General features: G+C 35.9%; 1 protein-coding gene across 1 annotated transcript in view; it reads right to left on the reverse strand.

Moving 5' to 3' along the window:
- Positions 1-593: 593 nt before the first annotated feature.
- The window catches only part of GFRAL (GDNF family receptor alpha like), a gene marked incomplete at its 3' end in the record, with an annotated part of 56,948 nt that continues 41,868 nt past the window's right edge, over positions 594-15,673 (reverse strand). The window contains exons 7-8 of the mRNA XM_080665109.1: positions 757-852; positions 594-670 (exon numbers count right to left, since the gene is read on the reverse strand). Of these exons, the coding sequence (XP_080521235.1) occupies positions 594-670; positions 757-852 (173 nt within the window). The remainder of the gene's footprint in view (positions 671-756; positions 853-15,673) is intronic.

The raw sequence follows: 15,673 nt of genomic DNA on the forward strand, positions 1-15,673 counted from the left end.
CATGCCTCCGTAATCATTACTGCATTTGAGCAACAAAGGCAGCCAAGAAAAAGGATTTGGAAAGAGTGAATTAAAATTTCAGTCAGAAGTTATGTCTTCCTAATGGTACCCTGTGAGGCCTCCAATTACACAGGCCTGGATGCTTGCATATTAAGACATGCATAAAATAAATTAGCATGTAAGAAATGTAACTGAAGAGCACAGCTTTAGGTAAATATAAACTGTTTTGAAGTACACAACAGGTCCATTATGTAAGCTGATTAATCCTGCAAGTGATTTGAAGCAGGAAGGCAGCAAAGTTCAATTCGGATTTCATAAGAAAACCAGGGAAAAGACTGATAACACTTTAAAAAGGGGAACAATACATATGCATTTGTAAAATGCAAGGTAAAAAATTCCCTTATGATCACATTTCCCTTACATATGATGACTGAGAGTAACGTTTCCATGGACCTAGCCCACATTAAATGTTGATTTAGTAGGTCTTAATGGAGAAACTTTCATTCTCAGGCCCTGTGTAAGCTCTGCCATGGTGAAGTGTGTTTTAATAGGGCTGATTCACTTTCAGCCCTTCCCTTCTGAGTTGTATCCAGTTACCTCAGCTTGACCAAAACCACGAGAAGGATTCCACAGGTGACTGTCATGCACATGATAGCATAAATCACTTCTCCTAGAAACAAGATTAAAGGAAAATTACTGGATTTCTACAGAGAATAAATAATAAAAAATAGTACAGAGGCTTGATGTTTAACTGACCATTGAAGGGGGAATAAAATCCATTTAGAGTTATTTCCTTTGTTTGTTTTCTTTTTTGCAATGCAATGCCTTTGACATTAGACAGAGCTGAATAATCTGAAAGAAAATAATGAAAATGAGATTAAAGCATAAAGGAAAAGCATTATTTTTATCCCATGGGTTGTAATTTGCTTTATATTATAAGGCAGCAACTCATTTCTTTGTTACTACTTAAAAAAATATAATAGATTATGTTAAGTGTTTCTTAAATTTTAACAGCTTTTTTCATCTTTGAATCAGATAATTTCCTTACAAAAAACCCTTTTTTCAAAGCATAATTAGAAAAAAATCACATTTTATAAGATAGTTATATATATGTAAACTAGCGGGGGGAAAGACAGTAACTCTAGGCTGCCATTGGGATATTGAAAAATATTCCTTCTTTACATGAGTGATTGTTTTAATATACTTTTAATGATATCTTATTTCCCTAAGATCCAGTGTATTTATGAATTCTTACAAAGGAGAGCCCTTAAACCAATCACCCTGTTCACTTCTCTACTCCGATATTTCAATATCTAGCTCAACTTATTCCCATTATTCTGTTTCCCTTTTTTAACCCCTTCAGTTTCTATTATTACCTATTTTCTACTCACGTAAGGGCACCTCTTGGCCTCTCTGTGACCCTAGTCTTCATGGCCATGTTTTGTAAAACACATTTTTACCTCACTTCACAAAACACAAGATGAAAAAATGCAAACCTTAAAATTAATTGATAAAGCTATTTTAGATGACTTTTATTAATAACTTTGAAGTGAAATCACCCCTAATCTTGAGTCAGTTCAACACACATACTGCCACACATACCAATAACCCAATAATCCAATTTCTTTGATGATGATGATGATCCAGATGAGTTTTGGTGCATAAAAAAAAAGATAAAGCCTTCACTTGCAGGAGGTTTTGCTATCATCTGTCATACATGCTTTGTGCATTTTAAGACCTGGAAGTCCAAGTATGAGTAGATAGTTTTTTGCAGAAATGAGTGTATCAAGTAGCAGGATAGTATGTCCCATGACAACTAGTGACAGTAGGCTCTGAGCGGGAAGGAAGATGAGAAGATACATTACCATCAGTTCCCTTTAGTGCATTCTCTACCCAGGGATGCTGCTGTTCAGAGGCCAGCTCTTTGGAAACCAAGGTTTGAGGTCTATGTTAGGGATAATTGGTAGAAAGCACAGGACACAGCCTGTTTCGTGTTTCATGTCAGTTACCAAACTCTCCGGGTGGGTCCAGGAGGAGCAGCCCAATGTGAGAGCTAGAGAAGTAACCGAGGATTTTGTCATTAGAAAACCCATTCCCAATGAGTCTAAACTCTAATACAGTTAAGGCATTTTTTGTTCAAGATTTTTAAATCCCCAACTCACATATTGGGTTATCATGTAATGTTCATAGAAGTCTGACCTTCTTAGAAACTAAGATATCAACTTCTGAATGTGAAAGTGATAGAATTAGATAAGGCTTGTGAAAAATGTCCACTTTTATGGTTATAAAATAAATATATTCACTATAAAGTTGAAATGTAAAATTTGAGCTATTTCAAATAATACCATTTTTATAATAGCAATCCTTTTTGGAAGAATTAATTTTATTCAAATTAAGCATACAGATTTTTAGTTAAATGAATTATTATAATAAAATTATTTAAATTAATTATGAATATGAAGGATAAATTATTTTGCTTTTTTAAAATTCAGTGGCATTTTGTGACCTTTTAGACAGATCCATGGCCTAAATGTAAATGTATATAATTTATATTGATTATTCAAATGGTGCTATAGTTTTCCTTTATGAAATTCTATCTCTAAGTACATTTGGTCTAGTTAGGTATCATGATTTACCTTTGAATAAGATAAAAGGTATTATTTTGACAAATTAGACTATCTTTTATATATATGACTGCCTAAAGTAACCGTTAAATGTTCACCTAACAAAGTTTAGAAAGAATAATCTCATTCACTAAATTTCACTCACATGGAACTCATTAACAAGGTTATAATAGATCAACGACAGAAATGCTAGCTAATGATCCCAGTGAAAATTTTAAAGTGTCTAGCAATCACTCCACAATCTTTAATATTGCACCCTAGGAGGATAACAAATATCAGTTAGAGAGATTAATGTTACAGAGGGTTTCTTGGCTACTGAAGCCCATTGGAGATTCTTCCCCAGCCTTTTATAAACAGTGAGGTTTACAGTGTTTTATAACCATGAAATTAAAGTCGTCAGACTTAATAACCAACCTCGGTCCCACACCATCTGCTATATTTATAGATAAACACTGTCAGTGACTTGTTTATCTTAACTTGCTCCCTAGAGGAATTAAACACTGTTATGAACTATATTGTAAAATCCCTGTACATTTGATGGAAAATCAAGATTAATTTCAGCTGTACATTAAGAACAAATTTAAATAGTATTCTTCCCAAATGAGCCACAGAGATGTCATTATTTCTATTATTTCTTCCAAAATCCTTGTGCAGAAGTGGCTGATGGAGACCAAAACTCTACTTATATGAAATGGTAAATGTAATGTAAACAATGTGGTGGATCACATAGGAAATAATGACTTAAAATAAATGTCAGAATACTTGAAAAAGAAATTAGATATATCATAAACTGTAAATGTGTAAATCTTCAATTAAATTTTTAATTTAAATATAACCTAGAAGGGTCTGCTTGGAAGAACTATTTGATAAAATGAAAATTTTCATAGAATAATTTTAAAATATATTTTGTAATTCAAGGATTACCTTCTTGCATATCCAAGGGTTTGGTGCCCTTTATTAGTGTTAATATATTACATTTCTAATTTGGTCAAGATTGTCTTTTCTGAAGGTATATAAATTCTCAAATAGAAAATGAGTTTTGAGTTATTTCATCCAATGATCAGGAATGAAATTTCATATATAATGGACTATTTTGATCATTGTTGTCTGAAAGCCCCCTTCTAAAATGTACCCCAGAAGCATTGGTATTGGGACAAAAGGAAAATATATAAGCATCTTTTTAAATTTGAAAAATATAAGACATTAGTAATATGACAAACCAAAGTATAAATACAGATAATGGGGATTCAATATACTACTGCTAAAACTTATGTCGTAAAACTAAACCAACAAGATAATATGTTTGCCTAAACAATCATGATCTGCATCAATAAGGCATGCTCATTTATTTAGTTCACAAACTTCCAAGGAGACAAAACCATGTCTTAGGTTTATTTTATACACTATGGCTAAACACATGGTGGTTACCAATCAGGGGCTGCAGGAAGGGGAAACTTGGAGGTATTAGTCAAAGGGTTTAATGTTTTAGTTATGCAAGATGAATAAATCCTAAAGATGTACTGTATGTACACTGTGGTGCCTGTTGTTAGCAATACTGAATTTTACACTTAAAAATTGGCAAGGAGGGTAGACCTCATTTTAAGTATTCTTATCATACACATACAAAAATAATAAATACAGAGAATGGAAGGAAAGTTTGGAGCTGATAAATATGTTTATGGTATAGATTTTAGTGATGGTTTCATTGTGTGTACTTATCTTCAAACTTATCAAGCTGCATACATCAAATATGGACAGCTTTGCATATATCAAAACAAAACAAAACAAAACCCACATAAATGAGTAAGTATGCACTCCAGAACATTCGTCTTGAGTTTTGATCTGAGCCAAAAAGCTCAGAGTTAGTAAATGACTATACTGATGGTCCCTGGCTTCTGATGGTTTGACTTAAGCTTTTTTGACTTTATGAATGTGCAAAAGTGATACATGTTTAGTAGAAACTGTGCTTGCAATATCCTGGGCTAGTGATATGTGCTATGATACTCTCCTGAACTGGGCAGTGGCCACAAGATGGATTTGCCCAATTGTAGGTTAATAAGTATTCTGATCACACCTAAGGTAGAGTAGGCTGTGATGTAGGTTAGGTATATTAAATGCATGTTCAACTTATTATATTTTCAATTTATGATGGGTTTGTCAGGACATAACCCCATCCTAAGTCTAGGCACATCTATTGACAAGCCTGGCTCTTTGATCCTTGGTTGAATGATAGTTTTGTTCACATGTCTTGTAGATTTGTTTGCTGATTGTGTGTGTGTGTGTGTGTGTGTGTATGTATATATATATATATATATATATATATATATATATATATATATATATATATGTAACAGGTAACATGTAACAATATAACATATAATAGTATATAGTACATAATATATATATAACTGTACTAATAAAATCTCCCAAATGTTCTGCATTCTTCTTAATAGTTTCTGCAAATAATGAAATAGTCACTGAGGTAGCAATGGGAATGCAAATTATGGTATTTCTAATAACTAACATTAGATTAGGTCAATAAAGTATTATGGTTTTAGAAAGAAATAATTTTACACCTTAGAATTAAAAAACACATACCTATCACCTGTAGCTTTGGGCTCATACAAAACAGACCTAAAGATACTGATAGAGCCTAACCAGTGTGGCTCTGTGGTTGAGCACTGACCTATGAATAAGGAGATCACAGTTTGATACCAGACAATGCCCCAGTTGCAGACTTGATTCCCAGTAGGGGGCTTGCAGGAGGCAGCTGATTGATGATTTTCTCTCATCATTGATGTTTCTTTCTTTCTCTCCCTCTCCCTTCCTCTCTCTGAAATAAATAAAAACATATATATTTTTAAAAATATATTGATAGGCCCTGACCGGCTTGGCTCAGTGGATAGAGTGTCAGCCTGCAGACTGAAGGGTCTCAGGTTCGATTCCGGTCAAGGGCGTGTACCTTGTTTGCGGGCACATCCCCAGTGGGAGGTGTGCAGTAGGCAGCTGATTGATGTTTCTCTTTCATTGATGTTTCTAACTCTCTATCTTTCTCCCTTCCTCTCTGTAAAAAAAAAACCCAATAAAAATATATAGATAGATGATAGATAGATAGATAGATAGATAGATAGATAGATAGATAGTAGGAATAGAAGATTTCGATAGATAGAAAGTAGGAATAGAAGATTTCTGGCTAGAGCATTCTATATAATAAAAGCCTAATATGCAAATTGACCGAATGGCAGAACAACCAGTGGGCGGGGGGTGGGGCTGGTGAGCGGGCGGTGCCAGGCCAGCTGAGGCAGATGCTAGCAGGCAGAGGGAGGGGTCGGTCGGCGATCAGGGGGTGGCAGGATTATGGGGGGTGGGGCCGACCACTCACCAGCCAGTGCCATCCCCCTGATTGGCCCGCCAGTAACCTCCCACAGAGGGAGGCCACTGGCAGCATCAGCAATTGGCCCTCTGGTCACCCCTGAAGAGGGAGGCCAGACTGAGGCTTAGACTTGCTCCCTGGGGGGAGCACTCATAAGCCATCAGTTGGACATCCCCCAAGGGCTCACAGACTGCTAGAGGGCTCAGGCCAGGCTAAGGGACCATCCCCCCCGAGTGCACAAATTTTTGTGCACCGGGCCTCTAGTATATCTATAAATACATAACTGTAGTAGAATTACAAAATTGGGTGGGACTTCTTAGATTATCTAATTCAAATTTTATTGTAATGATCCATTCCTCCTCATTCTTGACAAATAGTCATGACCATTCCAGGAACGAGCCATTTAAAACCTTTTACCTTTCTACTATTACTGGTGGTCTGTTCTAGTTAAAATAGAAAATACTTTGCTAGATTAGTCTTTTATGGACTCAAAATGATAAATATACTTCCTTTTTTTTGTATCACTGTCTAGTTCTCTGGCTGCTTCATGTATATGTGTGTTTGTGCAGAGAGAGAGAGAATGAATCACACTGTAAGTATACCACATAACTCAGCAATTTCAAATTAGAAAATGAATCTTCTGTTTATTTTAAAATGCCAATTTTGATTTAGTAGGGCTGGAATAAAGCAGGTGATGCTGCGGCTGCTGAAGAATATATATATATATTTGTATATATATCCATAGGATGGAAGAGAAAAATGCATGTACATACTCACACAACACACAATGCTTTACTTCTATATATATATGTAAAGCTTAATGCTTTACAAGGCACTTTGACAAACACTGTTTAATTTTAGAGCTAGTCAAATAAGAGGAATTATTAATAAAGAATAAAGAATCTCAGACTCAGAATAGTTAGTTGTCTTGTTCAAGATCACAAACTTGGTAAGTAGGGGAGATGTGACTTACAGCAAAATATCCTACCAATGATATGTAATATACCTCCTAGAAACCATAAAAAAAGTAAAATACTTTTAGCTTTTCCAACGTGGCAGCCAATTGGACTAGGAAATACATTTGAAAAAATAATAGGGAGAAGTTGTATTGGATAGTGTTGTACAATAAGAAGCACGTAATAGTACTATCTGATTGCAAATGTTCATGATTATATATGTTTCTGTTGCTGAAATTCACAATAGAAGACATAACATTACAAATGTAACTAAAGCATCTGAAATGCCTCACATACACCTGTAGGACATTTTAACCTGCACACACCTCTGACATTACATCATTTTCAATGTAAGCAGACAACTCAAACACTTTAATTTTAGGATTTAACAGAAATATAAAAAATTAATGCTGCAATCTTAACATGGGTTATCTTAGACCAGGTTGGGAGATGTCCAGCTTGCGGGCCATATAAGGCCTGCGAAATCATTTGGTCTGGCATTAGGGGTGAGTTAGTTAAATGACTGACCAAATAAAGCAGGATGATTTTTAAGTTGATAATTTTTGTGGCCCGTGAATGATGTTATAAATATCCAAATGGCTTTTGGCAGAAAAAAAGACTGATATCAAAATGAGCATTTTCTCTTTTTACAAATGTAGAGTTGGGACCAGATAAATCTTTCCAGTGTATACATCAGGCAAAGGACATACAAAGAATAATTCACAAAAGATCAGTGTAACTGCTTAAAAACAGACTTGGCTATATCTTTGGTTACTATAATCTATGTCTACATTGATACAACTTGGGTATTAGATAAAAATAACTCCCCTGTTTAAAACTATCTATGTCTAGAATGAGTTTATTGGAAAAAAATGTATTCCCAAAACTGAAGTCATTTTTACTTTAAATTATATTATGTAAACACTAAGCACTAGGAGAGCTTGTAATAAAACAAATGTAAGATAAAAATTGGACTATTTTACACTATATTTTAATGATTTCATAAGTTTATGTTCTCATATGTGGAGGTTTTATAACATACAAAATTTTTATGAAATAAGTATCTATGACAATAACATTAATTGTCTAGATAGTTTTCTGATGTCTCCATTTGGAATTGAATGATTTACTAATGTGTACCCTTTTGGAAATGTATAAGACTTTACCTGGTTGGCTTATGTAATTTTTTAAAGGCTGATTAAAAACACCAGAGAAAAGAGAGAGAAATAAAATAAATAAAAAGGAAACATTCTGGAAAGCCTTCATAGTCATTTGGAATGATCAGATAATTCAGAAACTCCCTTCCCTGTACATAAATTAGCAAATATTCAGAAAAAAAGCTGAAATATGATATATGTTGTTAATTCTCCTTAGACAACAACCTTCTTGAGAATTGACACCACATCTATCTAATTTACAGTATAATATGGCTACTGCAATGCCATTCCCATGTGATTATCTAATGGCCAAAAAAGTATATATTAGCAACTTTCGCATTTGGAATAGCACATCTGTCACTATATGGTGACATACACTGTGTAGTATATAATTATATGCCAGTCTTTCTCATCTTAAATGCCATCAGCCAAGAGTCATCACATTAAGTGCCAATACTTTTCACAAATTATTACCATTTCTTAAAATATAAATCCAATGTCCCAACTGCAATGCATATGGTTTCCTAATCCATTAAAATGTGCCTAACTATTTTTTCCTGGGCATTAATTCTAAGAATCTAGTTTGTTTACTCTTTGCCCATTAGTAAACAAACTTTACTAATGATCTAAGAATAAGCATCTTCTTCATTGGATTAGGAGATGTCTAAGAGGACACAGTAAATTCATAATTTGTTAGAAGAGGCAAAATTATCTAATCTGTATCCTGTAAAATACTAGTTGGTTCTGTAGAATACCTTTATACTTTTATGCGTTAGACAAATAAAAGATCCCATGAGTAAACATAAGTAAATGATTTTGAAAATTCTAGATTAAACAAAATAAGTTGCATACATTTACTTGCTGCAAGTGTTTCTAGTTTTCTATGTGTGTGTGTGTGTGTGTGTGTTTTTTTTTTTACTATGGTAGATGGGCATACTTTACCTAAATGTATTTACCCCATGGGATATATCTTGGAATCTATTTTAAAATCTTGGAAAACATGGGTATATGTGGTTGATAGACAGATATTTATATATTTTGGGTGGGCATAAGGTATTTTTTGAGGATTCTTATCTTAATCAACAGAAAGTCAGAAATCACAATACATGTAGGTATTCATTTATAATACTTTACTAAGCACGCACATTCACAAGGACCTGACACCACAATTTTTCTTATTCTCTATTCCTAGGAGTCAAACAAATTTTTTACCCTGTGGTTTAGGAGATTCCTGACTTCCCAAATGCTACTCCTATTGCCCCTTGGAGAGGCTGGTGTGATGCAACATTAATTCCATGCTTGCTGCCAGTTAATCTTTCATTCTTCAATGTCTTAACTTGTCCTCAGGGGATATGGCAAATTTAGCATTTTCCCTCTACTTTGGTGACCTATTCCAGCAGAACTAGAAGGAGTTTATGGATCATTTATACCCAGTCACCCATAAATGTCTACAGGACCATGTGGCAGAAACCACCCTATTTGTACCCAAGTACAGATGTTCCAGTTAAGTAATTACTTCCCACTTCAAAGGTACCACTATGATAATCAGTATGGGGCACATTTGTAGGGTAATACAAGACCCTGCCCTCATGAAGTTCTCGATTTAGTTTCAGGTAAAGGGACTAATATGAATAAAGTGAGGTGGGAATAAATGAGGGGCAACTAAGCACACACACCCAGAACACATACCAGCCTTATTTCCTACCATTCCTCAAATGTGTGCCTTTCATGGATCATTTATACCTAGTCACATTTGGTACACATTTGAGACATGGTGGGAAATAAGACTGGTGTGTGTTCTGGGTGTCTTGGAAATCAGATGAGGGAGTTTAGATGTGAAAACAGGATCCCAGGAGAACAAGAGCTGTATTTTTGCACACAGAAATAACTTGGTCGAGGCATAATTTGAGTATGAGTCTACTCATGGTAGACAGACTGGTTTGGTGGGAAGATCTAACTAGGAAGCTACAGTAGCAGTTTAGGTATCAGAAAATGAAAACTAAAAATAGGTGGTGGAAGCCAGAGCAGAGAACAAAACAAATGTAAGTGTACATTTAAAACAGAGAACTTTTTGTTGGAAAGCATAATGGTACAGAACATCATAGCACAAGCATGTGCATAGAGATGGATTAAAACCAGCTCTGCTTCACTCCAGCTCTGTCATTTTAAGCCATATACTGAGACTCTGTCCACTTATCTTTAAAATGGGATAATGCCTACCACAAAATGTATTGCTAAAAAGCAAATATGACAATATATAAAGAGATTTTGGACCTGTGTTTGGTGCGAAATACGTGCTCAATAAATGATATCATTAATAAATATTATATTGCCGAAACCGGTTTGGCTCAGTGGATAGAGCGTCGGCCTGCAGACTGAAGGGACCCAGGTTCAATTCCGGTCAAGGGCATGTACCTTGGTTGCGGGCACATCCCCAGTAGGGGGTGTGCAGGAGGCAGCTGATCGATGTTTCTCTCTCATCGATGTTTCTAACTCTCTATCCCTCTCCCTTCCTCTCTGTAAAAAATCAATAAAGTATATTTAAAAAAATAAATAAATAAATATTATATTGACTTTTATTTGATATCGAATATGCAGAGGTAAATCAAAGATGACTCATGTCCTTGGAGGGACATGATGTTTTAGAATAGCTTTGGCATGAAGATGAAAGAATAACAGAGGAGAGAGTTACAATGTCCTTCTCCCCATTTTTCAAACTGACTGCTCAGAGAGAACACTGACTTTTAGAGTCAGAAAGACTCCATCATTCTCTTAGTTGTGTCATTCATTAGCCTTGGACAAGCTAACTCAACCTCTGAGTCTCAGGCTTCTCATATGTAGAAGGGGATTGAGATTGATTGTATTATTTTGCACAAGGATTCACTCCTCTTTTACTGTATTGGATTACATACCCACTGCCTGATGCTACATGACTTAAAGCATCAATTTTTGTGGGAGGAGTACATTTACTAACCCACTGACATTGGGCTTGAACTTGACTTGAGTAATTTAAAAAATGTGATCAGCAATGATGTATGTTATGTTCAAGCAGAAGCTTAAGAACAATTCGATTGCTTGCCTCTTTTTAAATTCTGCCATAAAAATGGCATATTCCAAATAGTGGTGACACCTTTAACCTGAGTCTAGAAATGGGTCACAGAACCTCAGCTGTCAACCCACAGTTGCCTGAAGGTACCATGACCTAGAAATCAAGCTGCTGAAGTTTGGAGAGTGTTTGGAACTGCATAACCCAGCAACAGCAGCCTAATCAATTAGGGCCACATTATTTTTACTCATACACACCTTTAGGCTGCAATACAAGATATTAGGCCATTGTAAATATGAATTTTCCAGGTGTTTTGTCACTTTCAGTAAATCCTCAAAGGCATAATGAGAATTAGAAACAAAATAATTTTCTAGTAAATAGCATGAATGAGTGAATATAGTAAGTATAGTCAAGAGAGGCCAACCTTTGGCTTCAAGCCACAGATTCAAGTCTTCACTCTGAAATTTTCTAAGTATACTACCTGAAGTATTTAAAAACAAACAAACAAAAACAACAACAACCAAAAACCTTCAACAAAAAACTCTGTGGTGCTAGCTGGTTTGGCTCAGTGGATAGAGTGTCGGCCTGAGGACTAAAGGGTCCTGGGTTTGATTCTGGTCAAGGGCACAATCCAGGGTTGTGGGCTCCATCCCCATTAGGGGCATGTAGGAGGCAGCTGATCAACGATTTTCTCTCATCATTGATGTTTCTCTCTCTCTCCCTTTCCCTTCCTCTCTGAAATCAATAAAAATATATTTTTAAAATGACTCTCTGTGCCCCAGTTTCCTGTTATATTAAATGAAGAAAATAATATTTATTAGCTCATTGTAAGGATTAAATGAGACAAAACATAAAATATATTGTAGATGATAGATATACAATAAAAGTTATTACTTAAGTTAGAAAGGTATATTTCATTAGGGTTGCATATCAGTATTAACTATGCAGCATTAAAAATGAAAGATTCATAGAACTTATCACTATAATTTTAACTTAATAGGTCAAAGGATAAGTGGGGATAAGGTGCTGGACATTCATAATTTCAAAAAGTTGGCTATACCCTTTCGATGCATGGTTGGGATGGAGAACCATTGGTAGAGAATGGAAAATTCATGATGTTGGAGGTGAAAGAGAGAGAAACCAGATTTCAAACCACATCGTGGTAGGATAATGGCATACAAGTTCTTAATAAGAGAGAGAAGAAGAGGTCAGGGATTTCTGTTTAATAGATAAAGGCTTTTGAAAATTTTAGCAACTGGTGGAGAATAACCAGATGTAGGGATAGTAAGTCTTAAACCAGTTTTACCAATTAGAGAAAAATTTATTTGGTTCAGTAAGAGATCTTTCCACCTCAAAACTTCCCTTTCAGCTACCTGGCAGCATTAAGAGAACAAAAACAATTAAAAGCAACAATATTTCCATTGTAGAGGAGTGGTGCTGGAATGGAAGTTAGGGCCAAATAACAGTGAGAGAAGTGGACTGGGTCGGAGCAGCCGTGTAGAAGTGTTGGAAGGCACAATTAGGGTTGTAGACATATGCTCAGTGTACATTTTCAATGTAATAACTACCATATGTACTTAAAACAAAATGCCATTGTATGTTGCAGCCTGTCTGTTACCCGAGGAAGAGTGAGTGAATAGAGATGCAGGTAGTGACTCATGGCTGGCATGGAAACTTAAAACATCAGCAGCAGCATCTTCCTACACAGACCCCGGTGTCACACAGCAGTATATCATTAAGTTGCCCTTTGAAAAAAGCCCTAAAATCTGATTTATATGGTCTCCCACTTTTCAGATTGCCTTGACCCCCAACTGAAATGGATATACAACCAGGAGCCAGTGAGCTCTGGCCTCTTCTTGCCATTGGATTGTTTTGAAATCCCCCATCTTATACTGACAATGAGTGTCTGGCCACCCAAGGCAGGGGCTAACATCATAATGACACCTCAGTCCCATAGTTCTGGCAAACTCAAAGCATATTAGGAATTGGGAATTCTCAGACTCCAGCCTCAAACAAAGGAAGCCATTCCACCCTAAACTGGAAGCTGGCAGAAGAGAAAGAGACAATGAGGAATAGTTTCCATCTCAGAGACATACTCTCAAAACATCATCAGGCATCCCCTCTCCCTCACACACATTCATGCTGAATTCTTTTATCTAGTTTGAAAACCAACTTGTTTACTGTCATTGGTACCATAGGAGCCAAGTAAATGCTTTTGAAAGAGTAATAGATAAGAAGAATAAAAATTATGTTGTTCCCACTCTTACAGTTTACTAGATATCAACATGATGTTAGAGCCGTGGTCGGCAAACTGTGGCTTGTGAGCCACATGCGGCTCTTTGGCCCCTTGAGTGTGGCTCTTCCACAAAATACCATGGCCTGGGCGAGTCTATTTTGAAGAAGTGGCGTTAGAAGAAGTTTAAGTTTAAAAAATTTGGCTCTCAAAAGAAATTTCAATTGTTGTACTGTTGATATTTGGCTCTGTTGACTAATGAGTTTGCCGACCACTGTAGAGCATTCTTATAACTTGGAGACTGAGAGACTATTTACTGGTGTTTGCAATGCTGTAAAGGGTTTCCTTGAACCCATGGAAAGAACTCTAGAAGATGCTTGGAGACAATCTGATACTAATGGAAGATAAATTGTCATTATCAATGGGTTCTTAATAAATCTGTACTCCTTGCTCACCTATCTCATTTTTTTTGTGTCTAAGTACCAAATGTTCCTTTTTTCGAAGGAGTCCCCCTTTAAGATGATATCCCAGCATGTAGGTGCCAGAGCAATAACTCTTAAGTGCCCACATATGGTATTTTATGGGAATACATCTGATGCCATTATATTGTTGTCACAAGAATACTTGGCTCTTTAAGCCAGGAATACACATGCTCATAATAAATGATTTTATGACTTCACATACACAATCATGATGCACAGAAAGTATAAAGGAAAGGCTGCTTATTTTATGCAGCTTTGGCACCAACTCCAGCCCCAATTATAGGCAACAAGGGGATTGTATGAAGCCAGTGAAAGCATAGGGTGGAAAAATGGAAAAGATAACACTATGCTTTCACAGACTGAAGCCTTTTATTGTTTGGATTGTAACAGTATTGTTTTGTTGTTTTATTTCCTTCCATGATCTTAAATGCTCCTTCCTTCTCTAGTGATTCCAAAATGTGAGTTGTCTCACTCATCAATGGCAACTCTTTAATCTTTTCTTTTGGCTCAGAACAAACAACAAAGGTAGTCATGGATGATTCATATCATCTTTCATGCTCAGTGGCAGACTCTTTCCCCTCCCTTAACAACACCTAAGCCTGTAAGATGGAGTTGGGAGAAAGTGAAGGTGGGAGACAGCTGTTCTCCTGTTGTTTCTATTGAGGGTATGTACACTGCAGTATTTCCAGATTACAGTCGTGTGAAGCATTTTCTGCAAAATAGGAAGCCAAGCCAAATTTGCTGGGTTTCAGGTCTGCAGACAAAATTTAAACCAGCTGGATTTTATTGGGAACTTTTGTGCACAAGTAAACCTAGTGGTGAAACTGAAGCCAAAGTTTGTCTCCATTGGAATGGGCTGTGTCTTTAGGGGATACCCCCACCACCATGTCTCTTCCCTTGAGGGAGTGTTGAATTTTGAAATGTCCTGGAGAAACCTGCCAGGTGATTTCTTAGAGGGTCTGATTGGAATATTAGCCAGTGAAGGTGGATGGTGCAACCAGATCAGGTGCCACTCTTCAGAGAGGTTCAGAGGAATCAGGATCTCCTCCCTGAAATCTGATTTTAAATTACCCCAGTTAAAACAGCTAATGTTTCCTTATACACATGTACTTATAAAAACAAAAGCCAACACACACACACACACACACACATACACATTCACTGAATCTCTTTCACACATACATAGGATAGTGCCTGGTCAAAGTGCCAAATAATGGCCAAATTATTGGTTTTGTATACAGAAGTTCCATACCATATTTTGAGTATGCCTTACATAAAAATTTTCATGTTCCTTCCTTAGAAACATGTCATTTTATAGATTTAAGCATATAAGTAGTAGAAGCAAAAAAAATGCCCTACTGTGATTATTTAGTGAACCTCAGACACATTATGTATAAAGCTATTTGGAGTTTGGAAAACAACGAGAGAAAAACCTTTTACTCCAAATCTCAATTTAGATTTCTGAAAGAATGAGTATTTTTTCAAGGGCAAAGAAAGAACTGAAAAGCCTCTCTTAAATTTTTGGTATAATCATAGGAAGGAAAAGTTCTTGGCAGACTACTGGTCTTTTGGCATTTAAAAACAAAACAAAACAAAAAAAAAAATAAAACTACTCCAGAGCTGGCCCTGTACACAGGCAGTGTGGATGTTTGTTGAAAATGTACTGGCCTCAAATACATCTTCAGCCACCGAATATTAGAGCATGACTAACATCAGAGATAACCTGTTTTTGTTAAACTATTATCAAAATTTAAAATTTAACATGTAAAAACCTGTGTTTTAAGGTAAGGGTACCTGATTTC

The sequence above is a fragment of the Plecotus auritus genome (assembly GCF_963455305.1).
Source record: "Plecotus auritus genome assembly, chromosome: 4".
NCBI lineage: Eukaryota > Metazoa > Chordata > Mammalia > Chiroptera > Vespertilionidae > Plecotus > Plecotus auritus.